Consider the following 25,747-nt stretch of genomic DNA (forward strand, 5'->3'; position numbering starts at 1 on the left):
GATCAATGAATATGGTTAAAAACAAGAGTAATGTAAGATTACTAATTAGGTGTTAATATTTGAAAAAAAAAAGGGTCCCAAAGTCAAAAAGGTTAAGAATCTCAAATATAGATGATCGCTGACTACCTTTTTTGCAGTAGGTCCTTAAAAAGAGCAGAGCGTTCCTGTTGCGCAGACAAGGCTATTTTTTAAATTCGTAATACTGACAAAATAAATAGACCAAAAAACAAATGTCAACTGTGGAGGACGCTGGTTGTCAGAAATATACAAAATATGAATTATAGTGAATATGAGTGTGAATGTTGTCTGTCTATCTGTGTTGGCCCTGCAATGATGTGGCGACTTGTCCAGGGTGTACCCTGCCTTCCGCTGGAATGCAGCTGACATAGGCTCCAGCACCCCCCGCGACCCCGAAAGGGACAAGCGATAGAAAATGGATGGATGGATGGATGAATTATAGCGAGGGGAGAAGTCCGGGTCCCAGGTTCTTAGCTTTCTGGAAATGTGGTCCCCTAAACTATTTAGTTTAATAGCCCTGCTGTATAGTTTGTCAGCCCAAACACAAATATGTACATCCTTTACCATAAAGCCTTTATTCAAATAACACCAGAGTCTCCTATATTCGTCGGGTTTGTGTTCTACAAAAGCAAACACCCACCAGGGTCTCAAATTAGTGCCAGGTCAAAAAACATTAGCTTTCTGATGTAGTTATTTACTCAAAAAGATGTTAGTAGCTGCATTTGAAGTATAAGTAGTGGTCCAGCATTCAGTAGCTTTAACTACCTCTTCATGCGCTTTAAAATATTTTATGTATTGTATTGTAAGTATTTATTTCGCACATGTTTAACTTTTGGAACTTAAACTAGCTGTATTAATTTTTACTTAGAAGTTTGCTCTTTATCGCTGTGCTGTTGCTGCTGTGTTGTTTTGTACGGTATACTTGTTAAAAAATGTTTGTGCAGTCAAACAGAACTATGTTTTCATTTTAAAACCACCAATTTGGGCGAACAAATGCTCCCGGCTATATTTACAGCATTTAAGGTAACATTTTGGACATGTGGGGATTGATATAATATGCTGTGATTGGATGATCTGAGGTTGCTCCCAGGTCAATCACTATATCTTAGGATCTATATGGATGAATAACCAGCAAATACAACAATGTGATCTCTACGTACCGTGTTGGACCAGAACTTGACAATGGGAGCATGGTAGAAGGCGTATATTTTTCTGGTTAACGGCAGCTTCCTTGCACGAATGGGTATCTCCATGTCAGTTTTTGACTCAATAGGATCAGAGGATCTGGCCTCCTTGAACACATCCTACAAATAACTCCAAATTAGCAAAACACACACACACAAACAGGAATGTGTATGCAATTAAAAATATGTATAACCATTTGAATGTCGTCAGCTATGTTCTGGAAGTTGTTTTCGCTATCCTCCATGGTCATCTGGTGGTCATCCTGGCTCTGCGGGATGTGAGCCATTTCAGCTTTGGACTTGTACTCCAACAGCAGAATGGCAGGAGGCACCAGGATGCTCAGAATGACCTGGAGACAAACACGGAGGTGGGTGGATTCCAATATTTTGACATTCTTCAAGGGGTTGTTTGCAACGTCTACACGGGTGCCTAGAGGGTGCTCACTTTGCAAAGTATTGTGAGCATTACTTTACCACCTTACATAACACCCACACATTAGATGTGTGTGTTATCAGCTAGTGATAGCGATATGGCAGTTTAGCTACCAACGTTGGCTATCTTAGAATGTATAATCTATAACAACAACTTGACTGCAAATTGTAAGTTGCTTCTCTGGGACTGCATTTCTGTGAGTGTGCACACACATTCCAGGCATTTACATATGGACGCGACAGCCATGAACACCAGACTAATTTCTCGGGCCGACAAGCAATTCAATTTTCATTTTAAATATAATTGGGAAAAATAAATTGCATGTTTTGTCAAACATGAATGGGATAGGCTGAATATTAGCAACATAATACATCAAGATATTGTTTGGATAAAAATGCATGTTTGTAGACAAGCACAGTGCATCTTTTAGTGTTTGAATTTTTGTTTTATGAATGAGAATTTAAAAACAAAAAAATAATTCATTTATCTAAATTTCATTTTGAAATACTAATATAAAGTTAATAAACTCAGAGCTCTTATTCCAAAAGCAATTATCAATCTAAAAAACTGTTTGATTTTCATTTTATATAACAACGACAAATATCACAAGTCAGCAGATATGGAAAAAACTGACCAAAAACAGATGCATTTTTTTTCATATTCAGATACCAGAACCACAAGTTGCGACAAGACCGCAGACTGGCTTGTTGTAAATAAAACAGTGTAATGTTACATCTTGTATCAAAAATACCAAATGATCATGGATCATGTTTTTATTACTGCTGTGAAATGATTAATTCTCTTAATAAAACTAATTACATTTTAGAATTTGGATTAATCATGAATAACCACACGTTATTACTCTCTTGCATAAAAGTTTAAAAAAGAGCCCAATATTGGATACAAATGCGATTTTCATGTCTGCAAAGAACAATTTTCAAATGTTTTAATGGAATGAATGCCATTCAATTAAATTTTCCAGCGAGCCCAACCTTGCTTGTCTTTGCATTGACCTGATCATTGACATTTCCAGGTAACAATACACGGTTAAGAAACAAATTGGGCGATTAATCTGCATATATTGATTAATGCGACCATTTTTTGTGATTAATCACATGAGTTAATTCGTTATTTTTGACAGCCCTAGTTTTTATATATAAACAGAACATAACACCATTCTGTTTTTCCTCCAGGCCAGACTTGTCTTTAAAAAGTTCCAGTGTCGGAACATGAGAAAGCATTCCTTTTGTATCTGTTTTATTGTTTTTGCTGAATGGTGATTTGATTTTTTTCTATATGAAATATAAAATAAAATCTAACTTTAAAAGATTTTTCATTTAAAAATGTTATTCATTGTATTTAAAAAAACAACAAAAAAAATAGTTTTTTTCTTTTTCAAATGGCCTTCTGTCCGAGTGCAGCTGGGATAGGCTTCAGCCCCACTGCAATACCCTGAGACATACAAGCAGTGGAAAATAGATGGATGAAATTCCTGTTCATAAAACGAAAACAACGACCAAAACATACACTGATCCCCACAGATACATAAAAAAAAAAGTTTTCTTCAGTGGTTATCATCACTTTTCCTCTTAACCTTTAATGGTTTAGAAAATGTGGGTTGAATCTAAGTTATTTGAATAGTTGGAGATTGAATATGGATGTTGCCCTTTTTCAACTTTTTGTCAGGTTTCCTTAACTATTCCGTCAAAAGAAATCACAAAAAAACTAAGAGGGAGCATGAACCTTGTACCAGGAGTTCTTGCGCATGTTTAGTCGCCCCATCCACATGTCAGACAACAGCAGCTGGGTGCAGGTGTGAGCCACAAAGGGTCGCAAGTGAGAAGAAACAGCCAGCTTCAAACAGGTGGAGTTGCTCCAGTTTTTTAGTTCGTAGGTGAGCAGCTTCATGGCCATGGTCTCGTCCTGTCTGAAGGACTGCTCTAGCAGGTCTACTGCCAACGTGCCAAACTCACTGGAAAACACAAGCACTCTTTGTCAGAATGGAATGTGAACTTAATCATTAGTACACCATCGCAAAAAAACAGCGATCAGTTTACAATGAGCAACGTCACTGCTAAATTGAGAAACCTACTTGGAGTACTCCTTTAGCTCCTCAGACGTATCGTCCACCACGTCGCTCTTCTTGGCCTCGTAAGCCATCGAACGGCAAAGCTTGCAGGCCACCAGAGCCTTGGCCATGTTTTCCTCGCCGTGCTGCCAGAAGAACAGCGACATTTTCTGCCGTTTCAAGAGTACGGCCCACACCAGCAGTTCATTGAATGGGTAGGAAAAGCGCCTTGTCTCTGGGTCGTCGATGTCCACGATCTCTTCTTTGACCCGCTTTTTGTTCTGCTCTTTGGTGGACTCCAGCTGGAAGGAGAAAAGAGAACAGTTATGTCAGTAATTCGAAATAGGTAGAACCTTTAAAGTTAACATTTTGATTGAAATGTTTGGCTTTCGGTATTTTTTCTGGAAAACATATTCCAATAAATTGAAGCACCCATGACGCCCACTTGTTGACTTTTTCTCTCAATCTTTTCAACTCCTTTTAACGATTAGCGACAAATCTAACGACTTCTTCGAATGTTCTGTAGACATGAAAGCCAAATCAATCTGCAATTAATTTTCTCAACCAGAAGCATGTGCTGCAGTGAGGCCTCCCTCACAGGCGGTCAGGCCTGGCGCAGCAGTCCCAACTGCAGTCATAGCAAAGAGGAGTCCCACACCTCTCCGTGTCCAGACTGAAATTAAATGTGCAAATGTGCTGTTTCCGCCTTGGTTTACAAAGCATAAATGTAAATAATTCTTTACACTACTCCATCCATCTATTAGCTACCGCTTGTCCCTCTCTGGGTCGCGGTAGTGCTGGAGACTATCTCAGCTGCATTCGGGCGGAAGGCGGGGTACATCCTGGACAAGTCACCATCTCATCACAGGGCCAACACTAATCTAATTTTCACGTTTTAATTAACTTATTGTGTGACAATTATTTGTTTAAAAGTGAGAAGCTTTTGCCATACCTAAGTAAGTAACATATTTGTTTTATACTGCCATTATTTCCTTTGGGGAAAATTTGCTTTTAAATCTGATTGTACTGAGACAAATTGTTATAAGTGCCGTTTTATGATTATTGATAGGTGCTTGGTGTTATGTGATGACTGGTTTAACGTTTATTGCTTCACCTTGGGTTTGTAAGGCTGTGCAGTCTTGATGAAATGGTTGTGCCTCGTCTTCTCCTTTTTATCGGCCTGCATGCTGAATGACTCATGACTTTTCCTCAAATGAGAGCCCGGACCGGTTGGGTGGCGCCCAGACCTCTGTGCAGCGATATGGAGACGATGAGTAAATTGCAAACGATTCCAAAACGGCCCATCACATAATGATATACTCTTGGTATTTGTAACTTGTAAGAGAGATGAAAAGGCTCCCACTCACCCGACTGTTGCCATGGAGATTGTTGTAAATGATTCTAAAGCGTTTCCTGGTGTAGTTGCACCTGTAGGTCCCACCCATCAGGTACTCAATAACCAGGCCGACATCAATCAAGGTGATCTTGTAATTTGGAGGCAGGTGACTCTGTGAAAAGCCACAAAGTGCTCTTCAGATTGAACATATAGAAAGAGAGAATGTTAGTTGCCTTCTCCACCAACCTGCTTAACATCTCTAACCAGGTGAAGAAGAGTTGGATTGTTAGGAGGTTGTTTCTAAAAATGGAGGATAGAAGGGGGTTAGAAAAAACAAGTTACGCCATTTTTTTCTTTACTTGTGTTTCATAACATTACCGTGTTGTAAAGCTCTTCCAGTCGACTGATTGTCAGGAAGCGGTGCATGCTGACGCCGTTTTCAATTAGTAACTTGACAAAGTCCACTCTGTCCATGACGAGTGCGTCGAGCATGGCTTGTTCCAAAGAGCTAACCTGCACACACAAATAGACAAATACACACCTATGAGCTATTAGAAAGGCAGAAGACAAGGACAATACTATAGAAATGAAACTTTGATATAGTCAGTGTAGAGCTTATATAGCAGTAAAGATGTACTATGCACTAAAAATGAGGGTTACTTGGTAAAAAAACATGTCTAAATAGTTGGCAACACAAATGAGTAGCAAGATGATTGTGTTTGTAGTTAGTAGTAGTCACATAATGGTCTGCAGCTGTATGAGTGATGGCGGTACTGGGGAGCTGCGGTTCAATGGGAGGAAACAAAGTCCAGCATGGACTGTGACGTTGGGAAGCACAGCATTATCCACCAGAGCCCAAATACACGTACAAGATGATCTCTTGCCACTTTGCGGCACACTTAGGGCTGTTCACTTACTGTGGTTTTAGGGCATCGCAGATGTACAGTACAGTACATTGAGATTTAAGTACATATTTAAAGTAACAGACTGGGAAAACAATTGCATCTATATTGAAGCTATTATCATAGATATAAATATAGGATGTATGTCACGGGAAGACAAAGTTTCCAAGTCAATAGATATGATCAAAATAGTATCGCTTTCACAGAGATTCCCGAGCCATTCTGAGAGATAATAAGCTAGCCAGTCATGTGATCGCGTGACGTAGTGGTAGTAACTGCAAATCCCTTACACACCAACAACAATACAAATCATGCAGACTTTGTGAGAGTCAACAACGATTACTTTGGGAAAAACTATGATCCAGAAACTTATATTGTTGATGCCGAATATAAGGAGGATGAGCTACAAGTTTTAGAAGCTCTGCTAAACAGATTCAGCTTTAATGAAAAAATAAGCAATGTAGCAGTATTGCTAAGTGCTAAATAAAAAATAAAAACTACGAATATAATAAAACGATAGCTTATTGTACAATGTCTGCTCGTACTTTGATGACGACTGATAGGATGTCCATATCTTCCCGTTTAAATGAAAAATAATCATGATGCACACAAAGGGTTAACAAGGAAGTCTTTGGTTGTGTGTGTGTTTGTCTCCATCTCCGGGTATAAATTAAATGTCACAGATGAACAACTTTTAGATTCATGGCTAAATCATCATAATATCCAGATAAGGAGCATGATTTATAATCTGGAATAACTTTAACGAGCAGAGCCGCGATGATGCGGGAACACCAGGACATCGCTGCCGGCTCACAGTAAAGGCAGCCGAGGGCTACTTGGCTGTGTGCTATCAATCCGCTGCTAAAAAGTAGTTTGTTTGCGTAAATGATTATAATAACATCACCACTAATATTTGGTTAATAGTCAGGTCACGATATGTATAAAGTATTGTTGGCGGGTTTTGGATGGTTATTTAGAGGGTTTTGTGGGCAGAATAGAGAGTCCCCATTGATGGACTATTTATGTATTTATTAATTTACGACTTAGAATTAATTGAAAAAAAAAGAAAAACATATGTGTTCATGTATTATATAGGGATTGTGAATGATAGACAGCAAATCTGGTTTTAATTTTTGCTTATTTCCAGTATGACTGATATGCTACTATGGTCAGAGTGCAGAAGTGTCGTCAATCTACAGAAATTACAGAAGATGTTCGTAGCCGAATATTCAAGATGGCTGACTGAATTTGAGGCATTTTGTGATGTTAAAACTGTATTTTCACATACTTGGCGGATTGTAAATACAACTAGATAGGGTCTAATGGATACAATGAAACACAATTAAGCATATAAAGTCAACTTTTTTTTCCACTCTACTGATACTTTAAGTTTGTTTACATGTTAAAATTACGTAAGAACGTAGAGCAAGGGGTCTCAAACTCACGGCCCGCAGGCCTATATTTTGTGGCTCTCTATTTAACTTCATGGTTTTGTGCAGTACTTAAACTTTTTTCACCAAGTACCACCTCAGAAAAACTTGGCTCGCCAAGTACCAACATAATGACCAACATTAAAATAAACTAACATTGTAGGCCTCAGTATTTATTTAAAACAAGGCTGAGATTTTATTTAACAAGTATGCTTAGTATTTTTGGCCATTGTAACATTACAAACAGTTTGAACAGTAACACTGTGCTTGAATACTGGAAAATAAAGCACTGTACTTTAATCAAGTAATTATTTGGCAAACCAGTAGATGAAGCCCACAGTATCACAGTTTGAGAATCACTGGTTTTGTGCAATTGCAGCCTAAGGAAGGAATGTGGACAAACGATAGGTGTCTAACATCCACCAGCTCCACACACAATGATGTCATCATGGAGGAGCTGTTAACCATTTGTGCATGCCCCAGAGGATTAGGGCAGTGCTAGATAACAACGGTTGTTCCACTAATCTATACTCACTTGTGTTGCCATATCATTTTAATTTAAAGCGTTAATACTAACCGTCGGGAGTTTTACAGGGGTTATTATTCCGTTTATAGTTACGTACCCAACACTGAGTGTACACGGACTACTCCAAAGTCTATTAAAGTTTAATTTCTATAATATTTTCCCTTGAGAACACAATATAAAATGTTTGCTGAAATGTGGGGTATGTAGTAAATTTTGTGATATCAGAGTGATCCATCCGTCCAAAAGAGTCTAAAAACCGAAACATTCAAAACAAACAGGACCACAGAGGGCATCTTATGACGACCATTGTGTGAGCTCATGTTTCAGTCAAGCCGCTCATAGCCCCCAGGCCCTTCAGACGGCACATTGTGGTCATCCGAGATTCTGGGGCTATTGGGCCAGTCCAAAGGTTTGGGGCTGAGCTAAGGAAACATGGCACGCATACATACCAAAAGCTGCTGTCCGTACACAAACACATAATTTTTGGCAATGTCCACACGGTCCCAGGCTAGAGTCAGGACCAGCTGATCGAAGGCAGACGCGTTTGTACCTGGAACAGAAAGTGCAGATACGCATGAGCACATGCACGCACGTACGCACACACACAGAGGGGATGGATATACATATCCAGGGGAAGGTAAGCCTATTAACTGTGTATCTCCCGTTAGTCGTCTCAATAGGATTACAGTTTAGTCGAGTTGGAGCAGACGAGCAAATAGTCATTAGCATTCAGTCCAAAGCACATTTTGATTAGAATCTAGAAGGACTATAGAATTGGGAATTCTTTAAAGAATCTCTAAAACATGGCTGCTTTAACAACCCCCACTCATCCATGACGACTTTCAACAAGTTTTTTGGAGTTTGTCTGTGTAAACGTTCGTCCAAATGTGAGGTCAGAAGTAGCTCATGTTGAAGCTGAGAAAAAACCTTGCTCACAATCACCCTAAATGAGTAATGGTAAATGGGTTATACTTGTATAGCGCTTTAACACTATTTCCACATTCACCCATTCACACACTGATGACGGGAGCTGCCATGCAAGGCTCTAACACGACCAGGAGCAAGGGTAAAGTGTCTTGCTCAAGGACGTGACTAGGATGGCGGAAGATCGAACCAGGGACCCTCAGGTTGCTGGCACGGGCGCTCTAGCAACCGAGCCACGCAGCCCCTTATACTGTAATCAATCTCTATCCTTTCAGCAGACTATTAGGAAATTGACATTAGTTAATTACTATAATATCTAACACATCTCAATAATAATACTTTATTTTAATATTGTATTTAGTCTCGTCACGGACGTTGTGTCGTTGAGCAAGACACTTCACCCACCTTGATCCTGATGGGTCGTGGTTAGCGCCTTGCATGGCAGCTTGCGCCATCATAGTGTGAATGGGTGAATGTGACGTATAATGTAGAGCGCAATTTGTTATTCTTATAGTGTCGGCTACAACTGTTGCCTGCAGCAACATCACGTGACAACCTCTGAGGAAGGCAACAGTTGTAGCCAAAACCGTCAGATCTGGCTATAAGAATAACAAATTGCATAATTTTTGGAAAAACCTAATGAACCGCTTTGGATTATAATGTAAAGCGCTTTGGGTATTGAGCAGGTATTGTAAAGTGCAATATAAATACAGACCATTTACCATTTTTATGGTACAGTAAACATTTGATTTTGGTCTATTTATTCTTTCAGAGTACTCTGCTTTTTGAAATATGAGTCTCTAACAAGTTTGTAAATTTAGAAAGTGTAGGAAATTGGTAAACAGCAGTGCCAAACAGTTGGTTCCATACTGGAAAATGTTCAGACATTTCATGAGATTTTTAGAGGGCATTTAAGCCATTGAATTCAAATATTTAGATTTCAGACTTTCAAGACCCTGCAGATACCCTGTCATCAAACTCATTTAAAGCATGTCTTTTTGGACCTTGATAGACAGAAACAGAAAAAAAACAGCCTCCCCTCAAATATTCCCACAAAGTTAGAATTGCCCAAAATGTCTTGGAGAAAATAAAAAACTAAGGGGTCTACTCAAAGTCCCAAATAATTGTGTTTCAAATGTTTGATCATATGTGCTGTACTAAAAAGAAAAAAAAGGACTACTTGACAGTCAAGTTCCGATTTAAAATTATTTCCCAGCAGCGTTCCCACAGACACAACATTTCTAGTGATGATTTAGCAACCCCAAACTTCCCACAACATATCATGTCTGCTAAATACCAAAACTGGAAAACACCACTCTGCAGTGCAGTGCTGTACATATAGGGCACTCAATAAATATGACATAAATCAATCCCTTTAGGATTTTGCAGGCTTTTTTATGCAATTGTTGTGGCCTAAAATGCCTGAATTAGCTGCAGCTTTTTCAGAAAGTTGCAGCAAAAGCTGTGATGTTTTGAGGCTTATTTGTAATTTTAGTGAATTTGTTTTCAAAGTTTTAAGTGTTCCTTACAACCTTAACTTCAAAAACACAGGATTTCAACAAAAATTGGAAAACAAATACTGTATTGATGTTTTACTCATTTTATACCATATTGATTTAAAGGTGGACACTGGGATTGCTACTGTTTGTACCTTCTCTTTTGTATAGAATAAATTGTCAATCTTCAATTGTAGTCCCCTCGCTTTATTCAGACAGCTTTAAAATTACAAAATCTGGGAAGACCTAGTCCTTAAAAAAACGGATCCAAACAGTCTACACAAAAAAACAACATAAGTGTTGATAAGACAGCAGACATGCGCGTTTGAACGTCGCTCAGAGACAAATTCAATCGGTGAAAATTACACTGAAGTTAAGGGCTTTTCGATAAAATTCAGAGGTCACGCAGAATTTCCAGGGATTGATTGAATTTACATAAATTGGAAATATCGCCACATTGCAAATTCCAGGAGAGACCGAAAAATGAACAAAATAATCAAGTATTGTCAAAATACTTTTGAATTAAATTGAATTACATTACACTTATGTAGCGTTTTTTCATCTAAAGACTCAAAGTGCTTTACATAGTGAAACCCATTATCTAGATCTTTAAACTACAATTAAACCAGTGTGGGTGGCACTGTGAGCAGGTGGGTAAAGTGTCTTTCTCAAGGACACAACGGAAATGACTAGGATGGCGGAAGCAGGAATCAAACCTGAAAACCTCAAGTTGCTGGCATGGCTGCTCTACCAACCAAGCCCTGTCACCAAGACTTGTTTTTTTCTATCTGGGAGAGATTGCACAGTTCTACTACCTTATTTTTAGGTGCATTTTGACTTTAAAATGACCAAACACAACAGTATTTAGAAACTTTAGGGTGCTTTGAAGAATGAGTAACTGTTTGACCAGCACAAACCCACCCAGGCAAAACAAATATTTGTCTGTGCTGACTTTTTCAGTCACAATCATCCGCAGTGACTCAATACGATCGATCACTTGCAGTCATCGCGCGCATTCTTGGCTTTTGTCTAAATAAAAGTGAAGGCAGAGAAGCACTCTCCGGGTAGGTAGTAATAACTTACTGCCCTCAAGTAAAATGGACTTTAAACTGCCTGATGCCTTTCTCAAACATATTACCCACATCTCAGCAAGTGGCAGTGATAGAGAGCCTGCAAATGCTGGGAATGTGATCTCGGAGGAACACAAAGGCAAACAGGGCCAAACTGCTCTCAAAGCATATCAATAACTGAACAAACACAAAAAGCACAGCCATGTAATCTTATAGCCTTCACCTCAGCAGATTCATAGGACACTGAATCAACATGGCTTTCACTCTGGCCGAGATGCTCCTTTAATATTAGCAAAGTATGGGAAGAAGAAGACAATATCTACTGTTTATAAGTAAACAGTATACCAACCTTGGAGTAAGGCCTTCAGGATGGCAACGTCAATGTCCTGGCTCTCTTCTGAGCTGATGTGAAACACAGTGATCTGTTTTGAAAGAACCACATTTCACAGTATGAAGGTCCCACAGACTTCAATGGCTTCTTCAATTGTACTGTTACAATGTGTGTCACAAAATACATGATGTTGGAATGCACTGCGTCACACAGAGAAGTGAGTGCAGCAAATCTGAATTAGTATGATATACTGCAGTTCTACAACACTGCAATTTACAATCATTTAAATTAGTAGCAGTCAATCAAAACCGACTTTTGTATTAAAAAAAAAAGTTTTGGGACGCCACATTGTTAATTAAGTTTAGTTTAGATGTACCAATTCTTTCCTCTTCATGCACTCCATCAAAGTCTGAAAAAGATGGATGGCGTCACTCTGGCTGAAGTTGAAGGTTTTCTTGATGGTTGCAATGATGTCTGCCTCCACGCCATCTGGAAGACCGCTGGAAAAGATTTACAGCACAATGCAGTTATTCATTCAGTAGCTCTACATAAAAAATACATACACTTTACTAAACAAAGTCCTGGTGCGTTGAAGTATCGTTCGCTTCCAAAAGCAAATGTCACAGCTTTTACAGTAAGGAGTTGAACCCTGATGTTCTGGCAAATGATGACTCAAAAGCCAAAGGAATTAACTCCAGTTTGTTTTTTTTATGCTACTACATAATGTTTGAAAAGTGTGATAACCATAGAACCAGAAGATTCAAATACACACTATACACATTAATTCTGCCAATTAGATACATTATGTTGAAAGTACAAATACTATTACTTTAGCTACCTGCTAACAAACAAACATAGGATTGTTCAGAATGTCTTAGAAGACGTTTTGCCTCTCACCCAAGCAGGCTTCATCAGTTCATGCTCACAGACAGGCTTTTCTGGACACCTAAAGCGCTTTACAGTGAAAACTGAGAACCCATCATTGATTCACAAGCTACATTTGTATCCACAGCCACAGCTGGGGTAGACTGCTACAGCCTCTCAGAACACCACCAAACATTCATCTACATTCTTATCCCAGTGTGAATGTGACGAAAAGTGTGAATTAACTCCCTACATTATTTTTTAAATGTTTATATATGTACCGGTATACACACAATAATACCTTTATTTCTCTTTGGTCTATTTTTGGTATCTAACTGGATTGCGTGGAAATAACTTGTACCTTTTTGTATTGTAACCAATATTGTATTTTGATGGCTATTGTGTGATTAATACTGGCATAACGATTGTATGCAATTAATGTGGAGCTGATGTTTTATTTTGAATGTGGTGTTATTTGTCATGTATGGATGTGCGTATTAATTTTTGCCTTAATGTTGTACAAATATCAAAGCATTGTGAGATTTAAAATTTTCCAAATAAAATTCTGCTTTGGGCCCAAATTTAGCCCTGTTTTTGTTAATTCTTTTGTAAAAACTGTCATCAGTTATCCGCATGACTGGATGATGTATTAAATATGATGCATTAATTTTTTATAACTGAATATACCGTTGACCAGTTTGTTAATTTGATGTAACAGAAACTAATGCAATTTTGCCCAAGCTCCAAAGCAGTGCTTTTATTTTATTTTTACCCATAAATCAGACATTTAGTAATGCACACCTTACAAATTAAGGTCATAAAAAGTAAAGATGGACTGGCCTTTCATATTTTGATGCTTTTATGTGCACTAATGTATTACTTTTGAAAAGTGTCATCTAACAGTTAAGCTGATTCTTGAAAGGGCAAAACAAAATCAATCAAACATCTGTGGCTGAGCCAGCTCGACAAGATGAGGTCACATTACACATGTGTGCATGCTGACATTAAAAACACACAGAATGTAGCTTGTGTGCAATTCTGTGTGCAGATTTACCACCTAGTTAGTTTTAAAGAATCCTAAAGAGATCAGGGGTACCAACATAAAAAAGCATTAATATGTTTGCCTTGTTTGTTTTAGCACAAAAATGCAAGTATGTCCTACCCTCCCTCCTCGGTCTGCTTGTGGACATACGCCAGTATGTCAGCAGCTCGGCCCGTTCCCTCACACACCACCACCGGGACAGGAGGGCTTTCCTGAAGGTAATCAAGCACGGTCAAGATCACATTGGGACCGCCCTCGAAGATGAGTGCCACTACAGGAACACCTTGACCAATACCTGCAAAGGAAAAAGACTGGTTTTGTCATTGAACCTTCCGGAATGATACTAATTACACGTCCGAGGCTCTTACGCGCATGTATTCTTTGGAGGTTGATGTGCTTCTCTAGGTCCCGTCGCAGTTGTACCTCCGCGCCGTACTTGCCCACCGTGCCGTCGTCCACCAGGAGAAAATGTGAGTGGAGGTTGTTGAGAACGTTGAGTTTGCTGAGAGGGTTGAGTAGCGTCTGATACGGAGCGATGATCTGCGGTGTCCAGATACAGCAAGCATTTTAACATCAGCTGGGCTGTGATACAAAAGTGCCATTCTTAAAACGACGGCTTACGTCTCTGCCGATTAGGTCATTCCTGTTTTCAATAAATCCCCAGGATGCAATCCCAATAGTGCAAATCTTCTTTGATGATCTGGAACAGTGCTCTTTGAGAGCGTCGCCTACATGCTTTGCTACACCTGTAAGAAGAAGGCAAGGATGAGAATCATCTGCATCTTCATTACACTTGGAACCCAGAAAATAACTTAAAGGGGTCATATTAGGATTTTTTTTCTACATTTAAAACATTTTCTTGTGGTCTATAACACGTAATGTGAGTACTTTCGTCAAAATTGTACATCGTTTATGTTTTACAGACCGTTTTCAAGCTGCTTTCTGACCGTCTCTTCAGGATGCGCCGTTTATAATGGGGTGTCTTATTTACGTGCTTATATTTCGACAGCATCCTTTCCCCGCCGTCTTTGTTGTAGCGATTAGCGCTTCCATAGCAAGTCTAAGGACAGATTAGGTTTGAACTATACGCTATTTTTTTTTTTTTAGTATTAGAAATGGTGGGGGATGCATGGACTGGCAAAATGAGCCAGTCCACAACAAGAGGATAGAAAATAAGAAGGAGCTTATTGGGTACAGCTACAATAGAGGACTTGCGCAAAGCACTTTGGGTAAATGTATACCATATACAGAGGTATGCGCTGATGTCACATATGGCAAAAATGTCAAGAATGGGGAAACTTTCGTATGGCTCATTTCCCGGAAGTATGAAGGAAGGTAAGATTGTTTTATAAATATCTCAGCAATGCCTCCACAGTTTTATTTCAAATTTTTGGGACTTATGCAGTTCCCAAATACACAACAGCAGGTACCAATAGCCCGATACGATCATCCATGAGTGACATCGGCCGATACCAATAACATGTATATACCATGTATGATTTTCCCATTTATTTAAGATGGGTGCTATTGACAGTTTAACAATATTATCACATTTACAAAAGTTCCTTATTCTCTTATATTTTAACTGTTTAAGCAAAATAAAGTCAATAGTATCCTACACAACTAAAGAAAAGCAACAACTATCTACTACTCATTTACGGTACTGTAAATACTTTGTTTGTCCACAAAGTCCCCCTGAGTTCTGAGAATTATTCCCGGAGTTTAAATAAAATATTTTGAGAAAATAAAAATATCGACTTAATCACTTCGATCATACTCTGATACTACCTTGGGTATCGACACTACCAATTTATGGATCGATCTGCCCTACTCTTACATGCAGTGACAATTTTGACACACCTACAGTTACTGTTATAATATAGACCCTAATGAATCTACTTGTTCATTTCCTGTTAATATCTGCTTACCATCTACACTTCTTAAACTTTACTAAGCACTTATTTTGTTACTGTTGTTGAAAGCTAGCTTAGCGGTTAGCTTAGATATTGCTCTCGATGTGTAACATGTTTAGTCTCGTCGTTCAGTGTTATGTAATGGAGGTGATTACTATTAGCTTAGTGGAGCAGGTCTGTGTACGGAATAATACACAATAAGCTGCTAGCAGCTTCTCAGACGAGGGACTAAAAATGTCAGCAATATTTTGGTACCAAAATGTATTTTGATACTTTTCAATACTTTTCTAAATAAAGGGGACTACAAAAATGGCATTATTGGCTTTATTTTAACAAAAAAATCTTATGGTACATTAAACATATGTTTCTTATTACAATCCAAGAACAAATTTGTCCTAAAATAAAATAGTGAACATACGAAACAACTTGTATTTTATTAGTAAGTAAGCAAAGGCTCCTAATTTGGATGCTGACGTATACAGTAACATATTGTGTAATTTTTCATTCTATTATTTTGTCAAAATTATGAAGGACAAGCGGTACAAAATGTATTATTAATTTACTTGTTCATTTACTGTTAATATCAGGTTATTTTCTGTTTAACATGTTCCATCTACACTTGGGTTAAAATGTAATAAACACTTATTCTTCGGTTGTTTGGATGCTTCACATTAGTTTTGGATGATACCACAAATTTGGGTATCGATCCGATACCAAGTCGTTACAGGATCATACATTGGTCATAATTTAAGTCCTCATGTGTCCAGGGACATATTTCCTGAGTTTATAAACATAATATTAATTTTTTTTAAAAACTAAAAAAGATTTTGTGATTATAAAAAATATCGATGTAATCATTGTACTATCGACTAGATATGCTCTTGTACTTGTTATCATTACAGTGGATGTCAGGTGTAGATCCACCCATGGCGTTTGTTTACATTGTGAAGCGCCAGCTTGTTAGGAGTGACGCCGGTGAGCTATTGTATCCTCCTACGGTGTGTAGTGAAGCATGTTTAGCTATTCCTCGTTCTGTAGGGATATTTGTAAGAAACGTACTTTATTTGTCGCCATGGAGGTGAGGATTAGTGATTTAGAAGTAGCTAAAACACTGCCAACTACGGAAAGACGTTAGCCACTAGCGAGCTAGCCAGGTCTTAAAGCACCTCTTGCTGAGCGGTGCTTCAGTGTTATAGCTTCACCTTTATCGTTAGTTTTTAAGTCAAAATGCATCCACTCTCCCTTTTCTGCCGACACACTGTGTCGGCCTGTAAGTGATTGTACGTTGCCACACATGCTCCTCTGCTCGTAAAACCAGCAATGTTAGGACAGACATCATGCCCGTTTAAAAAAAAAAAAGACAACCGCTACTTTTTAGAGGCGGTATAGTAGCGATTATGATTCATTAGTATCACGGTACTTTACTAGTATACCGTACAACCCTCATCAGCAGACGGGATCTGTGTTTTTGATTGGCCTTAAAAGGCATTAATCGGCAATGGTGATGATCACATAAATTTTCACGAAAATCGACTGATGCCGATCGATCAGCACATCCATATGCACAACATCATGACAGACCGAGTGATGCCCTAAAGCAGTGGTCAAACATGAGCCAGGTCAAGAAGCGGTACAAACACGATTGTTTTACAGGGTAGAGGGAGGAAGAAAGACGTTGAAAATTATTTGAGTTTTTCACACATTGTTGTTGTTCTATGCTCGTTGAGATGTGTGAGAAATTTCAAGTGAATTCTACTAATGGGGGTCAAACGGGCAACCTTGAGAGTGCATGTTCTGCAAAACTGGGTGCAGTCATTTTTTTACATGACATATTTTTCAGGGCGTACCCTGCCATCCGCCCGAGTGCATCTGTGATAGGCTCCAACCCCAAGTGAGCTGCACCTTTCTTAAATAAAATGTTCAAAACACCAGTGTGTCTCTTTTAACAGTCGTATTATCGCCATCTTTGTATAATACATCATCTGAATTCAGCAGGAAAAGACCACTTTAAAAGGCTTAATGGTCGTCCTTCAATGAACCATTTCTATTGGCTAGTTCATTGGTCACCAACGTTTTCTAGCCCAAGATCCTTGGTCTCAGCCATGACCCAAAACAAGATCTAGCCCTGCAACTATATATATATATATATATATATACACACACACACACACACACACACACACACACACACACACACACACACACACACACACACACACACACACACACACACACACAGTATATAACAATATATATATACAGTATATATACCGTATTTTCCGCACTATAAGGCGCACCTAAAAACCGCCAATTTCCTCAAAAGCTGACAGTGCGCCTTATAATCCGGTGCGCCTTATATATGGACCAATATTGAGCCACAACAGGTCTCGCAACTACGGTAAGCAGCCGCCGACTTTTCATTTTCTTCTTCTTCTACGGGGGAAAATGAAGTCGGCGGCTGCTTACCGTAGAAGAAGAAGCGCTTCTTTTTCTACGGGGGAAAATGAAGTCGGCGGCTGCTTACCGAAGTTGCGATACCTAAACTTTATGTAAAGACCCAAAAATGGCTCCTTTTAAGAGACACGCTTACGACACAGAGTTTAAACTCAAGGTGATCAGTCACGCAGTAGAACACGGGAATAGAGCAGCAGTGAGAGAATTTAACATTAACAAATCAATGGTGCGGAAGTGGAGGAAGCAACATGATGACCTGCGCCAAGTAAAGAAGAGTAAACAGAGTTTCCGATGGAACAAAGAGAGATGGCCACAGTTGGAGGACAAACTCGAACAGTGGGTTGTTGAACAGAGAGCAGCAAGTAGAAGTGTCAGTACAATCACTATTTGTTTTGTTGACATTCCCTTTAGCGCAGCTCCATCTAATGGATGCATAACGAACTCTCCCGAAGGAATCAATAAAGTACTATCTATCTATCTAACCCCAGCCTCTACTGTAGCGTCTATTCTATGCCCGCCTTCCGCCCGATTGTAGCTGAGATAGGCTCCAGCGACCCCCCGCGACCCCAAAAGGGACAAGCGGTAGAAATGGATGGATGAATATAAATATATATCAGTGACGTGCAGTCACTGGAGGCAGGTGAGGCGGGGCCTCACGTGCCACCATGGAAAGAAAAAAAAAGTAAAAAGAAAAAAGAAAAAAAAAATTATTATATGTATCAAGTGATTATACTTTAAAGTTATTTTCCATTTAACTTCACCAGTTTTAGATTATTTTTATTCAAAATCGCTGAAATTTCACATTTGCCGTTCAAATACTGACAAGAGACGGTGCGGTGATCAGCAGCCAGTTGAGGCACGTCACTGCGTTGTGCCTCAACATGGAATGTGGACTCGGCTAACTGCTGGCCTGCTGTGCAGTGAGACCGTATTGCTATATGAACTATATTATACATTTCCATAGTTTAGTTAGCTGAGGTATATTATGTACAGTGTATTTTGTCAACAACTGTATGTGTGTAACGTATTTCTTGTGCTGAGCGATCATAAAACGGCTGCAAAAGACGCACTGGCTGAGGCTCGCAGTAATCCCGCCTCCTGGTGGTAGAGAATGCACCCCCGCCGTAGAATGCACCCCCTGACGGGAGTGTTATATCAACTAAAGCCCACACTTAAACTTTCCACGTGCAAGATTGAATCTATTTAAAAAAGTTATTTCATAAGAAGCCAAAAAGTGCAAAAACAATAATGTTCGTGTTGGAGGAGTTGTGAATCACTGCAGAGCCACAACATTAGGTACACCTGCAGACTGCAGCATGGATTTCATATTTCATTCATTCACAACTGTGGCTATTTTGAAGAAACTAGAATAGAAACATGTTTTCAGTTATTTCACCTTTTTTTGTGAAGTACATAACTCCACATGTGTTCATTCATAGTTTTGATGCCTTCAGTGACAATCTACAATGTAAATAGTCATGAAAATAAAGAAAACCCATTCAATGAGAAGGTGTGTCCAAACTTTTGGCCTGTACTGGATGTATATATTTTTATTCGCTTGTCTCTCGATGTCGCGGGGCTGCACTCGGGCGTGCGGGCGTGTTCAAGATTATAATGGGTGCCTGTTGGTCACTCTCTGGGTGGGGGTGTTACTGATGTCATATTAATACATTTTTATTTTCCTAATAATTTAGTGATGGACTAGTCGAGTCTCAAAGATCGACTGGTCGATTGTGATCGACGGGTTGGGACACCTGGGCTAGTTTGTCTCAGTCAACCAATACTACACACCCATACAGATTGAAAATAAAGCAACTCCACAAACCTGTATTGACCCCGCCGGTGAGAATCCAGGCGCCCGTAGTGACGGCAGCCTTGATGAGACCCTTGCCCACCACCTGCTTGATGCGCGGGTGCATATCAAAATTCTGGACTCCCCCGTGGACAGAGATGAGGATCTTGGGCAACTCCATGTGCCACTCCTTCAGCATCAGCCGTAGGATGGTCTCCGGACGAGAGTCGTAGGACAAACGCACATACTGCAACACAAAACAGAATACAAAGAGACATCATGAATTACCCATTTACATTTTAGGTGCATAAAGACTTTTTTAAAATTATCTTCCCATTGAAAAAAATATATTATTGTTATTTTTTTTAATCCAAAGACATTCAATATATTGACATTGACAGTCTCCCAAACCCTAACCTCTGCTGTTTTTAAGGACCCACTGCAAAAACACTAATTAAAGATCCTCTACTTGACTGGAACAATCTAATTTTTTAAAGGTCTCACTGCAAAAAAACATGGGTCAAAGATCTTCTAAATGACAGGAACACTCTGCTGTTTTTAGGGGCCTACTGCAAAAATGTTAGACAAAGATCCTCTACATGACTAGACCAATCTTTTGTTTTTAAAGGACTTACTGCAAAAAAACATGGGTCAAAGTTCCTATAAATGACAGGAACACTCAACTGTTTTTAGGGGCCTACTGCAAAAATGTTAGACAAAGATCCCATACATTACTGCTGTTTCTACATCTACTGCAAAAACGCTTGTCAAAGATTCTCTATATGACCGTGTTGTGTTGTTTTGTTTTTAGAAATGTTCTGTTAAGTCAATCCTAAAATAAGACCTGAACTACCGGGTCGGCCTGATGTCAATAATGGGCCGGATTATGCCTGTGGGCCACCAGTTGAATACCTCTGCTAGAAAGACCCCTCCTCCTACCTTGGCTCTGTAGGAGTGCGAGCCTCCCTGGAAGTTAACGACACCATAGGCGTCAGTGGGTCTGGCCTCTGTGTGTTTTTCCACCGACCACTCCTCCAACTCCGGCCTGGGCCTGCCGGAGTTCTCACCCAGCTTCACGTCCGAGTACTTGTGGGCCAAGCTGGCTGTGAAGCCAACATGCTGTCGCACCAGCCGCCCGCAGCAGCACCTGCACGATCAGAGTGACTTTATTATTTCATTGCATATTCCATCAGCAAGCTGTCTTAAGAGAAACATGGCTGATGTCAAATTAATAGGTTTTATTGTTTTTAGGTTTTTATCATTAGTGGTTCACTTCTTTTTACACTTGCAAGACTAATGCATTACATCTTGGTAAAATTACAAGACTTTCACTCTTTTTTTATGTTGCTTTTTAATTTTATTTTATACACAAGTAACAATTGAAATGAGGTGAGGTGTGGTCTGATAACTGCTTTCACGTACATCATTTCTTGTTCAATGTTGATTATGTTGTGGTTGAATAACTCTTTTTTTGATTGTTATGTGGTTAACATTCACAACAAATACTGTTGCATAAAGTTGCAAAACAAAAGTAGGAGTGCTTTGATACACCCTTTTCACTTCCGATAGTGATCTCTGAGTGTTGAGTTTTGGCCGAAACAGATTTACCAATACGATATTGGCACAAATCATACATATTTTTTATCAATTTGTAGTATGGAATGTTAGAAAAGGCTTGATCAAGGGAAATTAGTCAAACCGAAAACAACGGTAGGTATGAAAAATACTAACCAATTTATTAACTCTCTGGAATGGACTTTTAAGCAGAAGCGCAGTGATCATAGTTTTTTTGTAGACACCTTCTGGCCACAGTAGTTATTTAATTTAAGCTCACGCAGTAAGTTGACTGATGCGGACACGTTTGCTACTGATTACTTTTGTAAAACGCTTCTGCCTTAGAGATTCAGACTGTCCATATAAATAATTTGAAACTATAATTATTCGATACTTGTTCATATTGACAAATGTTAGACTGCAATATTTTCAATTGAGTGAAGTGAATTATATTTATATAGCGCTTTTTTTCTCTGGAGACTTAAAGTGCTTTACATAGTGAATTATATATTTAAGCTACAATCAAACCCTTGTGGGTGGCTCAGGGAGCAAGTGGGTAAAGTGTCTTGCCCAAGAACACAACAGCAGTGACGAGGATGGCAGAAGTGGGAGTCAAACCTGAAACCCTCAAATTGCTGGCACAGTTGCTCTACCAACCGAGCCACGGCGCACCGAGACGTTAATTAAACAGACACTCAAATATTAAATATTGGAAAAGTGTATTACAACCGAGTACTGCGGCGGTCCATACGGACCACTGTTGAGAAACAGATATTTTTTGGCAGCTCTCTCGGGGGCGCTCGCGGCCCAACAACGGGCCCCTGTCCAATGGTTAAGAAACACTGGTTTTCCACATTAATTTAAAACAATAAATATCTCAATGAGCTTTAATAATGAGGTTGTGATGATACATAATGGCTAACATAAGCTTCTCCACTCAAGTGATTATCTTCGCAAAGAATGTCACACCCTAACGCACAAAACCCAAAGTTATTTGTTACCCCAGGCGAGTTTCGTTTCAGTGCAATTGTACACTAGCTCAATTTTCCCTCGGGCTCTTTCTGGGTCGCAAAATAATCTCTCAGGCTAATCCTGCCTCCTGACCAAAGAAGAATGCAGGAAACAAAAGACTGCTGAAGCAATACTCACCGGACTAGCTGCTGGCAAATCTGGCATCCTGGAAGGCATCTAGATGGAAATTGAACACAGCTTTAATTCATACATTCTAAGGCAGCATGATGATGCAAGAACACCACGCGGGCTGCCAAGGCGCTTTAAATGGCAGAATCTGTCTGAATGTTCTGAACTCTTGCTTCCATGCTGTTGAGGAATGTATACTGTAAGAAGGTATGTCATAGTGGATGTAGCTCAACTTCATGTTGCAGTTCTTTTGTCAGCAACCTAACTGAGTCTGAATCAACAATGCCATTGTAGTGCAACTTATTATTCAATATATCTGTCACGCAATGACATGTACTGCAGTTAGGGCAGAAAATGCAAATTATTTAAGCAAAAAAAACAAAAAAAAGGTAGAAAAATAATAACTTGGTGTGACAAACAGTAAGGAAGGAATGCACCTTTTTCAAAGAGTAACTAAAACCAGAGATGGTTGACACACAAGGTGGGTTAAACAGTAAATGCATGCAACTGTGGGAAATGTTATTGTTTTACAAGATTTTTCTACTAACAGATGGATGCTGAAGATTTTAGGAAATTTGTTTTCTTTCAGTGTGGCCTGCATCCTCAGACCCGAGTCATGTTTAATTTTACATTTATCTTTTTAATAGACTGCGGTTTCATGGCCCCTGAGCCACACTTTGGACAGCTATGGTTTGAGAAGAAAATGGCTCAATGGTATTGGTTAAATGGATACTGGGCCAAAAGTTGTTAGTTTAAAAGGATTAAAAGTGTAAAGGGAAATGACAGGTCAAAGGTAAATTGGACAGGATGTTGCACATAAAGCACAACTACATTGCACAAATGCTAGAAATGTTAACATAAACTGTACATATAGTGCAGTGAACACACAGTCTATGCTGTGTAATGTTAATTATTCAAGAGCTGCAGCACAGTGCTGACCTCTACCAAGGCCAAATTGTTCTGAAGTACCTTCATAGATACCAATATTCTGCTTATTCCAAAATAGCATTAATAGTCATTTAAAATGTACTTTTTTAACAAAATTGGGGGGAGAGATTATTGATCCACACCAGAAATGTTGATTAGCTTTTGTGTAATCCTGCTGACTAACAATGAAAACGTCAATAATCCCATGAAGGTAAACTTAAATGACAGGGGAAAAAAATAACAACTAGAAAACAGGGATGTGAATGTTACAATTCGATTTTGATTCTTGGGGTGACAATTCCGATTCAGAATCGATTCTCAATTCGACACTGTTGTAAATTCAAACTTGGCCTGGGCTAACAATAATAAATTAAAATTAACTTGATAACTTGCGATAAACTGCCTTGTCTGCTTGTTTTTTTTCTTCTTTGCTCGCTTTTAAACCGGGTGCAAGCGGGTTCACTTTATGCATCGCTCTAAGTGCCTGAGCATGTTTATTCAATAGTATAATTAAATGAATGGAGAGAACCCCCTTGTCAGTCAACCACAATCTTTGTCTCCGTGGGCGGAGGCAAGACCGCTAGCTTACAAACACAGGATGCACCAACAGAGCCTTACTTGTCTTGACACGCTAGTGCAGAGCGCCACAAAATAACTAAACTTAGGACAGAAAAAAAATGGTTGCAAAGCCAAATGTCCGGTGTGGGAATATTTTGGCTTCAAACAAGTGAGCAAGATGCGTCCATCAACACGGACAATGCCAAATGTGTTAGAAAGTGATTGCAACAAAAAAAATACAAACCAAATCACCAGACACAGTTTTACCAACAGGGGAAAAACTGCACTTTAAGATGTTCAATATTTATTTAGGTGCAATTTTTGCTAAAGTATTATAATAGAAATGATCAGGATCACCCCCAAAATGGAATCATTTGTTCCTTAGCCCATACTGGACATTTCCCTAATGTTTCACTAAAATCCGCCTTTTTGAGTTATGTCGTTAACAAACAAAACAAACAAAACCCGGCATTTGCGTAACTTCCTGGCGGAGGTAGGGTAAAGTGAACTCATAAGCTACTTCTATGGAGTAGCATGACAAACATCTTTAAACTGTAATCACTGTCAGACGTTACAAAGTAGGGGTGAGAACAGACAGTGATGTGAGTGCTGGTTGGGATTTAGGCCACTATACAACTTGTCATGTATCCATGGCAACAACCACAAGGCTCACAACTAGAATGCAAACACACATACCTGTGGGGGTCCTTTGACACTGGAAGTACGTACACGCATTCCCTCTTGGTGAAAGTGCTTTCTATCCAAGGTTTCTGGGACTGCCAAGGGAATAAAAGAAGAAACATCAGAAAGCAGTTATGCAATCAAAAAAATATTGAAATTATACAGTTGAGGTGTCTGTAAATGACAATGGGTTCAAAAAGATCACTTTAATACCATTTTCAGAGCAGGCATTTTTAATTCAATCAATCAATCAATGTTTATTTATATAGCCCTAAATCACAAAAGTCTCAAAGGGCTGCACAAGCCACAATGACATCCTCGGCACAGAGCCCACACAAGGGACGTCGATGTGAATGACTATGAGAAACCTTGGAGGGGACTGCATATGTGGGTAACCCCCCCTCTAAGTACAGTCCCTAGTGGATCCACATGACAGTGAGAGTCCAGTCCATAGTGGGGCCAGCAGGAGACCATCTCGAGCGGAGACAGGTCAGTAGCGCAGAGACGTCCCCAACCGATGCACAGGCGAGCGGTCCACCCCGGGTCCCAACTCTGGACAGCCAGCATCTCATCCATGGTCACCGGAACCGGAATAACCCGGCGAGGGGGCAAAGGAGAAAAGAAAACGGCAGATCAACTGGTCTAAAAAAAGGGGGGTCTATTTAAAGGCTAGAGTATACAAATGAGTTTTAAGATGAGACTTAAATGCTTCTACTGAGGTAGCATCTCTAACTTTTACTGGGAGGGCATTCCATAGTACTGGAGCCCGAACAGAAAACGCTCTATAGCCCGCAGACTTTTTTTGGGCTCTGGGAATCACTAATAAGCCGGAGTTCTTTGAATGCAGATTTCTTGCCGGGACATATGGTACAATACAGTCAGCAAGATAGGCTGGAGCTAGACCGTGTAGTATTTTATACGTAAGTAGTAAAACCTTAAAGTCGCATCTTAAGTGCGCAGGAAGCCAGTGCAGGCGAGCCAGTATAGGCGTAATATGATCAAACTTTCTTGTTCTTGTCAAAAGTCTAGCAGCCGCATTTTGTACCAACTGTAATCTTTTAATGCTAGACATAGGGAGACCCGAAAATAATACGTTACAGTAAT

At 39.4% G+C, this 25,747-nt stretch overlaps 1 protein-coding gene across 6 annotated transcripts in view; it reads right to left on the reverse strand.

Annotated features, from left to right (window-relative positions):
• Positions 1-25,747, reverse strand: part of trpm7 (transient receptor potential cation channel, subfamily M, member 7) — a 116,818-nt gene that overhangs the window by 47,691 nt on the left and 43,380 nt on the right. For 5 of the 6 annotated variants that reach the window (XR_009821667.1, XM_062024495.1, XM_062024483.1 and 2 more), the window contains exons 2-19: positions 24,659-24,738; positions 22,487-22,525; positions 20,723-20,930; positions 19,817-20,030; positions 14,246-14,370; positions 13,993-14,164; positions 13,745-13,919; positions 12,095-12,218; positions 11,737-11,809; positions 8,347-8,447; positions 5,418-5,552; positions 5,286-5,339; positions 5,071-5,211; positions 4,818-4,952; positions 3,728-4,005; positions 3,379-3,607; positions 1,397-1,552; positions 1,179-1,322 (exon numbers count right to left, since the gene is read on the reverse strand). Coding sequence is in view for 5 of the 6 variants with exons in the window: in XM_062024495.1 (XP_061880479.1) it covers positions 1,179-1,322; positions 1,397-1,552; positions 3,379-3,607; positions 3,728-4,005; positions 4,818-4,952; positions 5,071-5,211; positions 5,286-5,339; positions 5,418-5,552; positions 8,347-8,447; positions 11,737-11,809; positions 12,095-12,218; positions 13,745-13,919; positions 13,993-14,164; positions 14,246-14,370; positions 19,817-20,030; positions 20,723-20,930; positions 22,487-22,525; positions 24,659-24,738 (2,583 nt within the window). In the remaining variant the exon portion in view is untranslated. Of the gene's footprint in view, positions 1-1,178; positions 1,323-1,396; positions 1,553-3,378; positions 3,608-3,727; positions 4,006-4,817; positions 4,953-5,070; positions 5,212-5,285; positions 5,340-5,417; positions 5,553-8,346; positions 8,448-11,736; positions 11,810-12,094; positions 12,219-13,744; positions 13,920-13,992; positions 14,165-14,245; positions 14,371-19,816; positions 20,031-20,722; positions 20,931-22,486; positions 22,526-24,658; positions 24,739-25,747 lie in introns of those variants that run through there. The other variant, XM_062024508.1, reaches the window with a different exon arrangement.

Source organism: Entelurus aequoreus, linkage group LG02, assembly GCF_033978785.1.
Source record: "Entelurus aequoreus isolate RoL-2023_Sb linkage group LG02, RoL_Eaeq_v1.1, whole genome shotgun sequence".
Lineage (NCBI taxonomy): Eukaryota > Metazoa > Chordata > Actinopteri > Syngnathiformes > Syngnathidae > Entelurus > Entelurus aequoreus.